This window comes from Lissotriton vulgaris, chromosome 7, assembly GCF_964263255.1.
Source record: "Lissotriton vulgaris chromosome 7, aLisVul1.2, whole genome shotgun sequence".
NCBI lineage: Eukaryota > Metazoa > Chordata > Amphibia > Caudata > Salamandridae > Lissotriton > Lissotriton vulgaris.
Window position 1 is genome coordinate 1,537,478,445 of NC_141695.1, and position 16,189 is coordinate 1,537,494,633.

At 41.5% G+C, this 16,189-nt stretch overlaps 1 protein-coding gene across 1 annotated transcript in view; it reads right to left on the bottom strand.

Moving 5' to 3' along the window:
- Nucleotides 1–16,189, bottom strand: part of LOC147705952 (BPI fold-containing family B member 2-like) — a 126,068-nt gene that overhangs the window by 53,375 nt on the left and 56,504 nt on the right. The window contains exons 9-12 of the mRNA XM_086932419.1: nucleotides 15,451–15,639; nucleotides 12,335–12,394; nucleotides 4,429–4,599; nucleotides 3,816–3,883 (exon numbers count right to left, since the gene is read on the bottom strand). Of these exons, the coding sequence (XP_086788545.1) occupies nucleotides 3,816–3,883; nucleotides 4,429–4,599; nucleotides 12,335–12,394; nucleotides 15,451–15,639 (488 nt within the window). The remainder of the gene's footprint in view (nucleotides 1–3,815; nucleotides 3,884–4,428; nucleotides 4,600–12,334; nucleotides 12,395–15,450; nucleotides 15,640–16,189) is intronic.

Genomic DNA, 16,189 nt, shown 5'->3' on the forward strand with positions numbered 1-16,189 from the left:
CTTCAGCAATTCTCGTAATGGAGCACTTGCAATGGCAACGTCTTAGACTTTGCTCAACCAGTTCCTAGCCAAGCCAAGAAATTAATGCACCTTGGAAACAACTTGTGGGGGATCGCATTTGACAGCGCAGGTACGTTAGCAGGATTAGGTGTTATACCCTCATCAGAAACAATATGGTCAAAGAGTTTGAGCTTTCTATTGTGGAGTTCTCACTTGTGTGCATTAACAAAGTCAAACCTGCATCAGTAAGTAAACAACATACTTATGTGAGAGCTTTATTGTGCTCGTTCTGTGTAGCTTCGAAAACTAATATTTTATCACTATAATTAAATGTATTCATGACAGGCTGTATGATATGTCAAATGATGTCTTGGAAAAGTTCCACAGCCAATGACACTCCAAAACTGAGTCTTTTTGTATCAAAACAGACCAACATGTGCTGAAAAGTTTGTAATGTACCTGCAATTATCTTCGAGTTCTAGTCGATTATATCCATTATTTAAATCAATGGTAGCAAAGGCACCTTTGTTTTCTTGTGTTTCATTGTTGCTACAGATGAACCTAAACTTTTTATTGGCATTGATGCAGCCCATTTGTGCACTTTGGCATAAGCCACAGTAACAGAGATAGTTAATTGTATTTCTCTTCAGACATTATGTTTATCAATGAACTACATCAATATTGAAAGGTATCAAACAACCATTTATTTTCAATGCAATCTTTGGAAAAAGTTTGTATGATTTTGGTGCTTTGGGATGTAGACTTTTCTTTGACAAAAATTTTTATGCACATGCAGCCAGTCCAACATGTACACGTTTCTCTGAGGTAAACACTGACATGGCACAACTATCTTCCTCACTTTCAGATAATATTGAGGTGTGTAAACTGTTTGATGCTGATTTAAATGAAGATTGAATGAGAAGATGTTTATAAGAATCAATTAAATGCATACATTGTGCTGATGAAGGTTGGGATAATTTTTAAATTGATTGAATTTGCTGGTATATTAACAATTACGGAAGGGAATATGTTCATTCTTCATAAATGTTTTTTAATTGTACTTTTTATATCTTCTGTATATATGCAAACTTTTATGGTTCACAAGAATCGAATAAAGTTATTTAAACTGAACTGACTTAGTTCAGTGTCGATTTGTCTCATCTGATGTCGCTGCTTGGCATTGTGGGCTTGCGTTGAACATTGCTTCTGGAATGCTCTGATGGACATTTTGACTTAACTCCGCTAGGCACTTACTTTTTCCATCGCTTCACAATTCATTAGAAAATTGTTCCCTTCCCTCAGCCTTTGCATATCCGTCCAAAGTGGGGCATCTACCCTTGTGTGGAAATGAAAATCCACATCTAAAATACAACTTCTTTTTAAGGGAAGGCATCACTTTGTGTCCATTAGTCTTGTGCTTTGGCTTACTTTTAACATTATAACTCTGGGCACTTCCGGCTCCATGTCAGCAGCTTGCCTTTCAACATGGTCTTCAGCACTAGCAGCCACTAACACTTGCTCCTGACTAAGAGTTCCTCTCAGCATTCGTCAGCTGAATTAATCTGACAAGATTCCATCAATAACTCTAAGACACGTAACTGCTTCATCAATAAACTGATTGAACTTACAGTGTTTGATGAGTGTATTGAATTTTTCCACAAATTCATCAATGGTTTCAGCAACTTCTGGGATTTTCTTGCCTTAAAATATATCTTTCAAAATCAACATGTGGTACTGGATAACATTTTAGATTCAACGTTTCTTTATTCTGACACTGTGTGACATCTTCGGGAGTTTATGGTACTGTCTTTATGACTTCCTTCACATCATCACCAGCAATGTTTTTGAGATTGAAGAAAATGTCTTTATCCAAACAGTCCATCAATCTCCAAAATGTAATTTTTTGCGATGTTGAAAAGGGGTAAGTGGTTTCAGGAACACGGAAGCATGGTAGAACAGTGTGGCATTTACTGTAATTGAAGGTAGTGTACTTCTGATGCCTTTTGGTGATCATGTTATTGCAAATCTTCTCTGAGGCCTTTTGGAGTGTTGGCCTCATGGTCGTCTTTAACATTACTTGAAACTGTGGCTTCCTTCTCAGAAGACATCTTAAAAGTTTCCCTATTGCAAAAGTCGCTTTCAGCCCTTTATTTTTTTAAGAAGACCTATGAGGTTGCTTTGAGAATCACTCAGCAACTTCTCTAGCGAGCTGTTTCAGGTACGGACGGCTCTTCAATGGATTCAGAAAGCCATTTATCTCTTCTTTTCTTAATGTCAGTTTGCACTTTCTGACACCTGGTTGCTTTCTGCATTGCATCACTTCTCTTCACAGCATTATGTTGCAAGTTATGATTATCAATGATTGAGCTTTGTAAACCTGCTCGTATCTGCCTTCAGCGTTATTGCTCTGTGTAATATATAATTTAATCTTGCGTGTAGATCCTTGCTGTAGGACCTGAACAGCAGTTTCTCTGCCAAAGACTTGCAAATTCTTTGCAATACTTTTGTTGTCTTCAACTGCTTCACAGTGGCTAAAGCTGTGCTTTGACTCCACATGCAATAAGCATTGATTCCATACTTCCACAACAACACACGTGGTGTGCACGAGCAGTTTGCTTGGTCATTGGCAATTTCGCTTGGAGAGCACTGTTGATCTTTGGGTTAATTATCCTGCCTCGTTGCCAGCTGTAGCATCTTCCCCAGCCTGGGTACCTGACAATGACTACACTACTCAAGGAGCTTAGTACTACACGTATTTATTTGTCTGCATGTAACTGTGAACTCAACATTTTAAACCAGGCTTTCATTGCATTCCACGCAAATACTTATGTCACAGCTCTAGTGAGTCCATTAGGAGCCAAGAGGGTTCATCATAAAAACTAGCAAGACACTACAGAAATGACGATTGTATATGTAACGAAAATAACATTACATGCCATAGTGTGTGCTTTTGTTGTGACCATATGATTAGATAGATGATTTAGTGTATTGAAAAAAAACTTTTCAGAATAAATGCTTTTCTATATGAATGTGATCTCAAAAAGAGTTGACCTTGATACATCTTATATGTAACATTTCTCACTGTCTTAAATTGTTTACTTCAAGTGGTTGAATTTGTTTGATACCTACCACTACTTATTATTGAAGTTTATGTGAAATTACTCCTTCAGGAGTCCATTGTGGTTTTGAAAAGGGGGGACTTGTTGGAAGCGCAATTGATTGCAGAGCACAATTAATTGGAAGCTTTTTCTGCTTTCTTGTTAAATGTCACATAGACAGCCATCCACAGGACTGCAGACAATTGTTGTTCTGCAAACCAAAATCTTCAAACTTCACCTGAACTTCATTTATGATCTCAAAGTTTCAGTCATTTTACCTGCTTGTATTTCTGTACATCACTTGACCTACACTTCATCTACTCTCTCTCAACTTTTATCATAGTTCTTAAAACGTACAGAATTGAACAACAATAGATACACTAATTCTTCATCACACCTTCTTAAACTTTTTTTCACTTGGCAAGTCCTCTAAGGTTTTTCCTTATGTCAACCCTGTCCCAACGTAAATATTATGCATATCATCGGTTATATTTATGTTAGTAATGTCTGTAATACTTGCATGACCTTGCATTGCTGCTCACTACACCATGCTGTTTGCATTATCCATCAAACTCTTCATGACTAAGGTGTGTATCACAAGACTTGTCGCTATATACAGAATTTCTTGATGACATTTTCTACCCACAGAAATATAAAAATAAAGAAATAAAAAGCAGCTCCAGTAGTAATCTGCAGGTGCTTTAAGAAATGTCTTACTTTTCCATTGCCAGAGACAGCATCAGTTTTCCTCCTGATATATCCATTGAGGCTGATAGAAGGAGGTCCTGCAATTAAGGTAACAACATTGTCAGAGATGATACCAATACCTGCCATTCCATGACACACAGTCCAGAACATATGAATGAGATTGGATCACACATAACGAAACACCTCTACCTCATCTTTTGTATAGAAGTTCCATTTTGAGCTCTGACCTTCTGGTAGGTAAATGCTTACTGACAGGTCACCTCATATAATCAATTAGATAAACATGACTGCTAATTCGCAATTGGATTGTGCTCCCCATCCCACAATGCAACTCATGGTAGCAACACATCTTCTGGAACCACACGTAATTTGGCAGCACATCACCAACATTCCATTGTATGCTGAATCTATACCTTCCGCATTCTCATAGATACTATTTGCTTTCTTCACAGTGCACTGATAATAGGACAACTAATGAAAGGATATTGTAATAGCCGTCAGTCATCGGTCCAACACAATCATTTGGTGCCAAATTAATACACCTCATTATGACATACATTGTGTTGTTATGTAGAGCAATGCTGGATACCATGAAAATCAAATCATGCACAGCTATACTTACCAAATTCAGCACAAGGAGTGACTTCTGTTTAGTGCCTGGAATTGCAGTGAGGATTTCCATGGCAGGAGTGAGACGCAAAATAATCTTGCCAGGCTCAAGTGAGAGCACCGGAGCCCTGCTTAATGTGATGAGCATTTTAATTGGTTCGTTCTTGGGATACATATTTTTGATCTGTGTATAGGAGCAAAATGTATGTAGTTCAGTGACTAAAAATATATTACTTATAAACAGTATCAAAGGAATCTTGCTTTACATAAAAGAAAACATAACACATAGGACCATAGCAATCTTTCAGCTTAAAATCTGGAAAATGTTGGCCACTACTACATCCAGTGCAGAATTAAGTTTCTTTTGCTTACCAGTAATTCTCAATACTCCTGGTTCCGTACTCCTTATCCCATTCATTACTTATGAAGATCTATCATCCCACTAGCAGAAAAAAGAACACAAGGAAGGCTGGTTCCCCCAACCTCACTTCCTCTCACTGGTAGTACGTAAACCGTACTTACGCAGCATTCGTTTTGATTGCCCTCTGAAGAAATACCAGCTGTTTGGGAGCGAGGGAGATGCGTAATGAATGGGACGAAAACAATGGGACCAAGATTAATGAAGATTACCTGTACTTATTAGGACATTATCCCAAGGTCGCTAGGTCCTTGTCCTATTTATTACTTTTATAGAATACCAAAACCAGACACCCGGTTAACCGTACCCAAACAAATCACACCAAGGACACCACACTTAAAGCAGCACCCAAGTGAATTTATTCAAACAAGGTACATAAAAGACAAAGAATGTGAGGGGCACACTGTCTGCAACACACCGACCCCAAAATGTACATCCTCTCCTGAAACATTCTGGAGATGATAATGGTGAAGAAAAGTATTGGACTAAGCCCATGTAGCCACCTGACAAACCTCAGGAATGGACACCCCTAGCACTTCAGACCACAAGGCCACAACTCTCTTCGTGGAGGAGCACTCACCAGGGAATAAGCCAGCTCAATCATCTACTTCAGCTGCCGGCTGATGGATAGTGAGGAGGCCTTCTCCTCCTTTGAAGCCAATCAGAAAGAAACAAACCAGGCCTCTGATTTCCAAAAATACGAAGTGCAATCCAGATACATCAAGAAAACCTGCTTCACGTCCAACAGAGACCAATCCAAGTCCCCGAAGAGACAGACAACTCCACCAAAGCCGGCAGAAGAAGCTCCTGGGATTTATGGGATGAAGACACCACCTTAGGTACAAAAGAGGCAACCAACCTCAAAACCACATCATCATCAGAAACAGACGAGTAGGGTTCTCTGACCATGAGAGCACCCAGTTCCCTAATCCACAGAGCAGAAGTGATCACTACTAAGAAAATCACCTGAAGGTGACAAACTTAATATCGATCAACTGCAACAGTTCGAAGGGAGCCAATACCAAAGCCTTCAACACCAAAAGCAAATGCCACAAGGGAAAAATCTGCTTCAACACAGGATGGGCAAGTTAAAGGTTGCAAAGCAACCTGACAACAAGATCATCCACATCATCCAGATTACCCCATGGAGCCTGAAAAGCCTTAATGGCAGACCACCAGGCTCGAAAGTCAGACACCACAAGGCGCTTCTCAAAGCCCTCCAAAAACAGTAATACATGCATTAGGGAGCACTCCAATGGAGATAGATAGAGGGAACCACACCAGTGGCCAAAAGTCCTACAGTGCCTCTCATAGAACTTCAGAGTGGAAGGACAATAGGACTGCTGAATAGCCAGCTCTAGTTGCCGAGGCAATCCCTGGTCCTGCAACCCCGCCTCTCAACTTCCAGACCGGAAGACAGATCAGCAGAAGAGCCAGAGATGGGACAGCCCCCAGAGGAGAAGAAAGCATGGCACCATCCATGGACACTGAACAGCAGGCAGGCCGAGACAGGGGAACCATGACCGACGGGGACAAAAAGACACCACCACAATCATCACCAAGGACTCTCCAGAAACTTGAGAACCTGAGTAATCAGTGGGAAGGCTTACAACAGGCGGTAGGGCCAAGGTAGCATCAGATTATCCAGTCTTCCACCTGAAGAGCCCAACAACAAAACCTAGATACCTGAGCATTGTGCCGGGTAGCACAATGATCCAGGAAGGGTGCACCAAACCTTCTGCACACCTGCTAGAAACCTCCCTGGTAAGACACAGCTCATGAGAGGAAGTGAAGAACTGGATGAGGACATTTGCCACCCCATTGTCCAACACCCAAACATACACAGCTATCAGAGACAGAATGTGCTGTCCACCCAGAGGAAAATGTCTGAAACTTCGCATTGAGGGACTAGGATCGAATCCCCCCGATTGTTGTTCAAATAGGCCACAGTGACCTGGTTGTCAGAACGCACCTCCAGGTTGCACCCCTCCAGCAAGTCCTGAAACCCCCTAACAGCCCAGAAAACAGCCATCAGCTCCCTATAATTAAAGGACCTCTGCCCCTCTCTCAGAGACCAGCAGGCCTGCAAGGACCTGTCCCCCAGAGTTGCACCCAAACCAAATGCACCATGTCCTGAGAGAGCACCAGGAGAAACCCATGCGCCTTGATTGAGGCACACACTATCACCAGATGCCCCAGGATCAGCTCCTCCGAGGGACCACGGAGGAGCCAATTGTCCTGATACGTATACAAGAGGATGCCCTGGAGATGAAAAGAGGTCACAAGAGGAGCCACCACCTTGGTAACACCCAGGGGCTGATTACAGCCCAATTGGAAGGACCAGAAACTAGTAATGCCTCCCCCGATGCAGAACCTCAGAAACCTTTGAAAGAGGGATAAAAGGGTACATGAAAATCCTGCAAGTCCAAGGTGCACATCAGATGGTCCTTCAGCACCAATGGGGTAATCTACTGCAGGGTCGTCATCTTGAAAGGGAGATGCAACACAAACTGGTTCAGATCCTTTAAATCCCAAACCAGGTGGAAGCCCCCCATAGCCTTCACCACCAGAAAGATGATCAAATAAATTTACCCCACCTCCAAGAGGGGGACCACCTGAATGGTTCCCTTCTGCAACAGAGAATGAATCCCCTGCACTATGGCCACTTGCTTCATCTTCCTGAAAGGTCAAGGAGTCAGACGGATACTGGATGCGGAAGGGACCTCCCGAAGCTTTATCCTGTATCCGTGCCGCCTCACAATGCAAACCCCCATGGGTCAAACGTTGATTGCTCCAAAGCCTGGAGGAAGTGCCGGAGGCGACTGCCTAACACAAATTCCTGCTACATCATAAAGTCAGGAACAAGGCTTAGGCAGGTGGATTTTGCCTTCTGAACCCGACCCCGTCCTGCAGTGAACTGGCCTTAAGACCCGTGGAACTGCTTTTTGGAAGTAGAGAGAAAGGGAGATTTATGCATAAAGGGCAGTCTCTCACTAGCTGCGCCTTTGAGGGAGGAGGAATATTTCTACTCCTAGAATTCCTTATGCAACTTTTCCTCCAATTCCGCTCCAAACAACAAAGATCCCTGAAAGGCAACCTCAGCATGGACAACTTCTGGCCAGAATCAGTCCTCCAGTCCTTAAGAACAATGGAGCACATGCATAAACATAAGGAATTGCGATTCCTTAATAGCAATTTTGTTAGGAATCGCAATTCCTTATGCATTTAGGAATCGCTTTAAAAAATATGTGATTCTTAGATATTACCTAATTGAAAATTACGATTCACCATTAAAAAATAGTTTCCCATTCATTCCTATGGGATTGAATGGGAATTGCATGCGCAATTTGCAACTACCAAATAGGTACTCGCAAATTGTGCGTCCAATTTCTAGGGTGCAAGGGTGCCAAAAGGATGTCCTGATGCACCCCTGAAATTGCCATGTGACCACATGTTGCACACACATGCCCTAAGGGCAAGTGTGTGTGCTACATGGAACTTTGAAAAATGCACTTTAGTGCATTTTTCAAAGTTTTCGCAAATTACCATCAACTTTAAATTGATGGTAATTTGTGATCCCTAATTGCGAAATCACAATTCAAAAGTGCATCATGCATTGCATGTAGGGAATCACAATTTGCGATTCCATAAATGCATTCACAATTTAAGTAATCCCAATTTTTGCGATTACTTAAATTGCGAATTTGGGTTGATGCATCCCAAATGCAAAAATACCAGTTGCAAAGAGGCAGATTCTGCGACTCTGCCTATTTGCGACCCGTATTTAGAATGATGCATGTGCCCCAATATTCCTACAGCCTGCCACATGAACTCACCAGAAAGGGACGAAGTCCAGACCACATCAATAGAAATATCTAAAAGATATTCTGCTTGGCTTTCAATCTGATCCAGGAGACAAGCATAGTCAGAGGCATCGTCCAAGGACCTGAACAGTGCTTTGAGATCAGTCAGCAATGATTGCGACACATAGATACCATAGATCCCAGCCCGAAGAGCGAGATGAGACTTGGAACAGACATTACAAAGGGAGGCATCCACCTTCTTACCCACCACAACCTTGATGAGCGCATCTCTCGCCAAGGAGTTCCACCCCACCTGACTGGCAACAAATGAATGAATGGAATTTGAATCCAGCAGCTCCTTCTGCATAATCTGCAAAGTGGTACAATTTTGCCATGTAACTGGGAATATGATCTTACAGCGGCCCCTCAGTTCCATCTTGAAGACCTCAGAAATGTACTGATGAACTGGCACATCCAGGGGTGTTGAACTCTGGAAGAGCCGAAGCAATCCCCCAGATGATGTTGAAGGCATTTCCTTATACGGGAAACCCATATTAGCTTTCACATGCTTGATCAAGTCTGGCACCATATCCTTAGAAACATAGGCCCACATGCATCAAGCATTTTTGTAGTCGCAAACGGTGCGATTACTTAAAATCGGCCGTTTGCGAATGCAAAAGTGCTTTTTGGGATGCATGAAGCAATTTTAGAATTCGCAACATTGTTGCGAGTTCTAAAATTGCGGGTGCTTTTAAGAAGTCGCAGATGTGCGACTTCTTAAAAGCAATGCATCATTACTTTGACAAGTGGAAATTCGCAATTAGGGTTCCAAATTTACCGAGTGGTTGAACCACTCGGTAAATTTGGAAAAAGTGTTTAAAATGCTTTGAATGTTTTTTTTTCAACATTCATGTTTCACACACACATGTCCTTAGGACATGTGTGTGTGAAACATGATGCGAAAAATACATTTCAGGAGTGCATGGGGGGGTCCTTTGGACCCCCCCCCTGCACCCATTAAATTTTCTAAGTGCCACTCGCAATTTGCATTGACTCCTATGGGCCTTTTGGCCCATAGGAATCAATGGGAATTGCGAAAATTAACTTAAGAATTCGGTATTTCTTTGGGATTCGGTAAAAATTGCGATTTTTACCGAATCACAAAGAAATACCGAAAAAAATGATGCATAGCATTTTGCACTTCTTAATTTGCGATTCCTTATTTTTCGCAAATTAAGAAATGCAAAATGACACAATGATGCATGTGGGCCATATTTCATCTTCATATCCTCAGGCCCTTGACCATCCTCCTCCGGCCCTGACGAAGAAGGAGACAGAACTGGTCCCATCCCTTTAGGCTTAGAGGAGTCCCTCCTCTCCAACAATGTCTCCCTTATCAATCTCTTAAATTTAGCTTCCCTGCACTCCCTGTGGCATTTTGGAGGGGAAGGAGAAGAGCTGGAGACACTAAAGGAAGAAGAGGAAGACTCAGCCCCATGCTTCCTTTTCCTGGTATTCTTCTGCATGATCTACAGAATGTATCAGGTGAAAGGAACAGACCACAGCAGAGCAATACACAGAGCCCCTATGCGGTACTTACTGCAAGCATAAATACTTCTCCTACCATCAACAAATGATGAGTAACGTGCCCCCAGGCAAGCCCAGGCATGCTGTCCATGGCCGGCACGCCTAGACCCAGCCACATGCCCTCTGTGAATTCTTCGGAAACTAGGCACTGCTGGAGCGACTGTGACCCAGACCCAGACACACCCCAGCCTTGCTTTGTCTCCCTGCATGCCCAGCAGACCGGGAGATGCATACCCCAAAGAAGATGGTCACAACCAGGAGCCAATGACCGCTGCTTCGGCCCAGCAGGGGCAGCCAAGCAAACCCTCATCCAATTCCGTCAGCAGAAAGACAAAAGAATAGGACGAATGCTGGGTAAGTATGGTTTATTAACTACCTGTGGGAGGGGGTGGGTTTGGGGGGAACCAGCATTCCTTGTGTTCTTTTTTCTGTCAGGGATAAGATAGATCTCCAAAAATAATGAATGGGGTGAGGACCAGGTGGTAATGTAAAGGGTTCTGAACAATCCAGCCACAATTTAAAAACATGTTCAACCCAAAATTACAGTAGAACTGTGATCAACTGCACATTTTCCACAAAGGTCAGGTACAAAAAATATATCTATCTAGGTGGGTTTGCCATGAATAGCTCTGCCAGATAAGCAGGGCCCCAAAATGCAGTGGATGGTCGTCTGACTTGGCTAGCAGAGGCCATGGACTTCATCAACCTGCTAGGCTGACAGGCTATCGCAATGGTCAAAATGACCCCACTTGTCATCTGCCTATGCAAAAAGTGATACCAGTTCTAATAAATGCTACACCATTGCGAACTATGAATTGTACATTTGTGTGCCATTTTGGGCAGACAGACGTTGATCAGCAAATCTCCATTTAAGGACATACTGGTTAAGAGAAATTGCAGAATAACCAGACATACAGTAAGGGCTTGCGAGAAGACTGTTTACCTTGCAGCCATGCCTGACCAGATTAGCCTGGAAGTCAACTACAACAAGCCTAAACACGTGCTTCCTTCATGATAGCTGGAGCATAACTAGGGCCCCGGCATTGCATGGGGGGAACCACCAGGGACCACCCACCCCAATTCAACACAAGGCCAATGAAGATCTGTGAGATAGGCGGGATGGGGTTTTATATCATTTTGTAGGGGGAGGAGCACCATTTTGTGTTTAACCACTTTAAAATAGCCGTATTTAGATTTGTATTTTCAGTTTTATAAAGCGTGAACGCGGTCCAAGAGTATTACAGCATTAGACATGGGAACCAGATCACCATACATGTTTAAGGAACATGACAAATTAAATAACCCTGGGCGAGGTACTATGCTTCGCTTGCGTCGTTTGCAAAGTTTGCACTACTTCACACTACTTGAATTGCACATAGCACAGTGCAAACACGCGTATCGTTGCAGTCATTTTTTGCTTGCTCACGGTCCTCAACATCAAGTTGGCAACGATGAGCGAGCAAAATGACATCCCAGCGAGACGTTTTCCTTGTTCGCGATCAGCAACATCAAGTTGCCACTCGCGAGTGTGGAAACTAAACCTCCTGGCGAGATTCTCAACGTGGGGAGGTCAGGTTTATCATTTTTTATTATTTTCATTAAAACAGTCTATTCACCAGGGTCACATCTAGTACATTCAGAAAAGAGATAAACGGAATCATGTTGTTTGTTGGTAGGGAGGTTTTCTTCCACCTGATTCTTATTTTCTAGTTGAACATACTGTATTTTATTCACAGAGGCATGCCTTTCTTGCCACTAACAGATTTGTTTGTGTAATAAAAAGAAAACCTCTACCTTCTGTCGTCAATCAGACCACTTTCAATTATGATTTTAATTAACTTAGTTAGACCTTTTTTGTTACACATACATTCATTTTCTTAGTATAAAAATAATTTGCAAAATTGGGAGTATTTCACTGATTGCGCCTGCAAGTTTGAACACAAAAGCAAAAATGTGGCGTTTTTATCAATACTAAACAATATGTGATTAGGAATGATTTACTGTATGCAAAGACTTGAATATTTTTATACGTTTATTAGTTGCGAACTACAGTACAAGGTACATTTGTAATGTCTAGGGAAAACAATGAACAAGTGTTCACACTGACCTACCTGAGGAATCATGAACCCCAAGTTGTCTGTGGAGAGAAAGCGAGCATCTTCAGTAGAAACCTGTGTGTGAGAAGTATTTATAGAGTGTGATAATTGTTATACACTGAACACCTGATAATAGTTTGTGTCAAATATTCAATTCCGAATTTGATAGAAACTTTGCACTAGCCGGCAGAGGCAGATTTACTAAAACTTTGCAGTCATGGAAAATGGTTCAAAGCCTCACTTAATATGTGAAGAGGACTTACTTTCCAGCAAAAAAAGGTATTTTTCGTTAGAAAGGTGTCATTTTCCTGCCGGGTGTAGCTCTTTATGGTCCTTTTTGCCACTGTGCATCAAGGGTGTGTTACATTGAACGTACTTGCACTTTACAGCACGATCATCCAAGATTTTGACACATAGACTAATCTGCCAAACTTTTAGTACTGGTATTGTGTCAAAAATAACGCCCCCAGTAGCAGACAGAAAGTTGGACAAATGTTTTTATTCCTCCAAACATTGTACACATTCATTGTTTGCTGCAGTGTAGAACACACTTCCAATGTGTGGAATATTTTTAAAATGCCCTAAGCCTTTATACTGCAAAGCAGAGACTTTTGAGGCATGGGCAAAGTGGGCTCAGACCCAGGGCCCCATTTTTTAAGTGGGCCCCTTGCTACACAGTATTGCCCTGATGACCTTAAATGATTCTAACACATAGATTGTTTAAATACCACCTTCTTTTAGTTTATTTTAATAGAGGTGATGTGTCATTTACAGACATTATTTAGAGAAATGTCTTTATTTTTTTCAACACCATGCCTCATCCATAAAACAAATTCCTTGAAGTTAGAAACAGTACCTCACAGAAATGGCAGTGGCTCACAGAGATTATTTGCAACAATATTAGCACGCTGCCACTATTTTAAAATATTGAAAACACACATCACTATCCCTGAATATTAGATGGAAAGACATTTAGAATTTGGGATAGTGTGCCTGTGAACTGTCAGTGACCTAGCCAAAGACAACATGAACATGCTGAAATTAGATCATGAACTCAAAGCTGTTCCAAACAGGGACCCCCAAAATACTTTTGGTCCAGGGCACCCAGAATCTTTAAGATGTCCCTGCTGCAAAAGTATACTTTTGTACAAATTCTATGCAAAACATAAACACGCAAAATTGTACGATGGTTCAAAGGTGTGTCCATGGCAACAGGCAGTGGAATAGAGAAGCCGCAGACATTCTTTAGTAAATAAGGATCTACAATGCTTTCTACCCTTTGCGCAACACAGCAACTGTGATAGTCATGCTTTGTTGCGCTACAATTTCGTAAATCTTCCATGCACGATTACACTGTGCAAATCCCTCAAGGCTGAAAAAGAGATACACTAGAGGGAGATATTCACAACAAAGTGGCGGAGAGAGGCATTCGCTTTCTTTGCTCAAGGCCTCTCCGCCGCTTCAGAAATGCAAGGCTGCACCATATTCACAAGGATATGGTGCAGCCTTGCGTTTCCCCCTGCGATGGCGCTAGGTTTAACAACTTAGCGCCAAAGCAGGCACCCTTGCACCAGAGTACAAGGGTGTCTGTGTGCAGGGGAGGATTGTGTATGTATAGAAAGGTGTTCCTTCTTGCACATAAACAATCCTAAATGCAATTCTCTCACCTTCATGTGCGCAGCTCTATGCAGCACACATGAAAGTGACAGAGCGGCATTTTTATAAAAGGTTTGTTTATGTACAGGAAGGGACACCTGGAAAAAACAAAAACTAGTAGAAATAAAGCATTTTTCCTTGTTTTTCCTGTTTAAGACCTGGATTTTCCTGGTCTTAATTTTAGCGCTGCCTCCTATTTACCCTGCCCTTGTGAATAGGGGGCAGCATTAAAATCAATGGATGTTGAGGTAGAACACCCACCGCAACACCTACTGCATGCCCCATTAAAGCTAAATACAACATGAAAGGGTGCTTTATTCACAAAACAGCGTTAAGCAGCTTTAAGTGGCTTAATACCACCTTGTGAATAAGGCGAGGCCCGTATCGTCATCACAACATCAAAGTGAAAGTGGCGTTGCAGTGGCGATAGGGGATTGTGAATTTGCCCCACAATCTCATGCAATTAAAAGTGAAACTGCAGGCTATCCCTTACACCCACTTGCAGTACTCCAAAGTGACAGATGAATATTGCAGGGGGAAACTTCAAGATACGACAATGGTACGTCCCCCAGGCAGTTTTGTAACTGATATTTACAAGCAACTTGAGCTGAGGGTATTAATATTTTGACCACATGCTGGAGCTTAGTGGACTTTGATAGTGATCTTCTATACCTCATGCAAGTATGCCCCTGGGGACAGTAGGTCTACAAATCAAAAATGTATTTTCTATAGCTATACACTAGACAGACAGACAGACAGACAGACAGACATATAGTTAGATAGATAGATAGATAGATAGATAGATAGATAGATAGATAGATAGATAGATTGATAGATAGATAGATAGATAGATAGATAGATAGATAGATAGATAGATAGATAGATAGATAGATAGATAGATAGATAGATAGATAGATAGATAGATAGATAGATAGATAGATAGATAGATAGATAGATAGATAGATAGATAGATAGATAGATAGATAGATGTGGTTGACTAACATATCTGCCAACCTCTTTTCTTTTCCTCTGCATCCTTTTGATTTGAGGAAACTACAGGGTTCACACAAATGAATCCTCTCCCAGCAGCAGAAACCCTTGATGCTGAAATCTGTCTGCCACATGACACTCACTGTAAAGGGTGGAGCAACTGCCACTGGATTTTCCAGGTCGAGACTGCCAGTAGATGCCATTTAGCTCTCTCAGAAGATGTATTTAAATCAGAATGAGGCCGGTGGAGCAGGCACCTATGTCTACATACAGTGAGAGGATCTCCACCAGAGCAGGGTAGCCCAGGACCTCTGTTAACCTGACAGGCTGGAGAGCCACTTGCCAAGGTCTAAATGACTCTGATTATCTTTTAGTTCACAAACGTTCTGTCTAGATCGTTCAGAACATGGAAATTTAAATTAAACGATGCCCTTCAAATAAATTATATCCTTGCAGCATGTAACCATTATTAACCGGTATCTCACCGTTTGACTCGAAACTTCCATGCTGAACAATCCAGTGCGATACAAAGCCTCAAAGAAATTGCTGAAATAATCAACGGAAAATCCCATGTTGACCATAGCTTCACTGGAGCCTGCATCTGGTGGCAATTCAAGTGTCTTTGAAATCATAGTCAAGTGTTCATAATTCTCTTCTTTCACTTGATAACCCACCTGAAAAATAAAGGTTATTGTTTAAAAGTACAATTGGATGCATCAACAATTTTGTCCAAAACATGTAAATTAAACTCTCCAAAAAAACTTGTACTTAAACTATTTCGTTTCCTCCTCTATACACGTTTGGACAGTCTCACAGACCAGCTGTCTTTTATCTTCTGGGAAATTGATACTGATAACTGGAAAATATTATCACATAGACTTACAAATAGTAAATAACTACTTAAGGTACAGTGAACACATATGAAAATGATATTGATTATTTTTTCATTCCAAACCAGTTGAAAATTTGACTTCCTTCAGTAACTACACATTTTGGGAAGAATATGTGTGTCTTTTGCAATTCTTGGACAATAAGGTGTCAATGGTTCATGCTAGTCAACATCAAACTGCTTTGAAAGCAAATATTGCAACGTGTAATCGCATGATCACATCCAACTCTAAAATAGTGTTAGCCCTCCATCCATTAACATTCATCACTTTGCACACTTTATTTTGAAAAATGTCATAAAAGTCAAAGGAACGGAATTTCCATTAAATAATACCA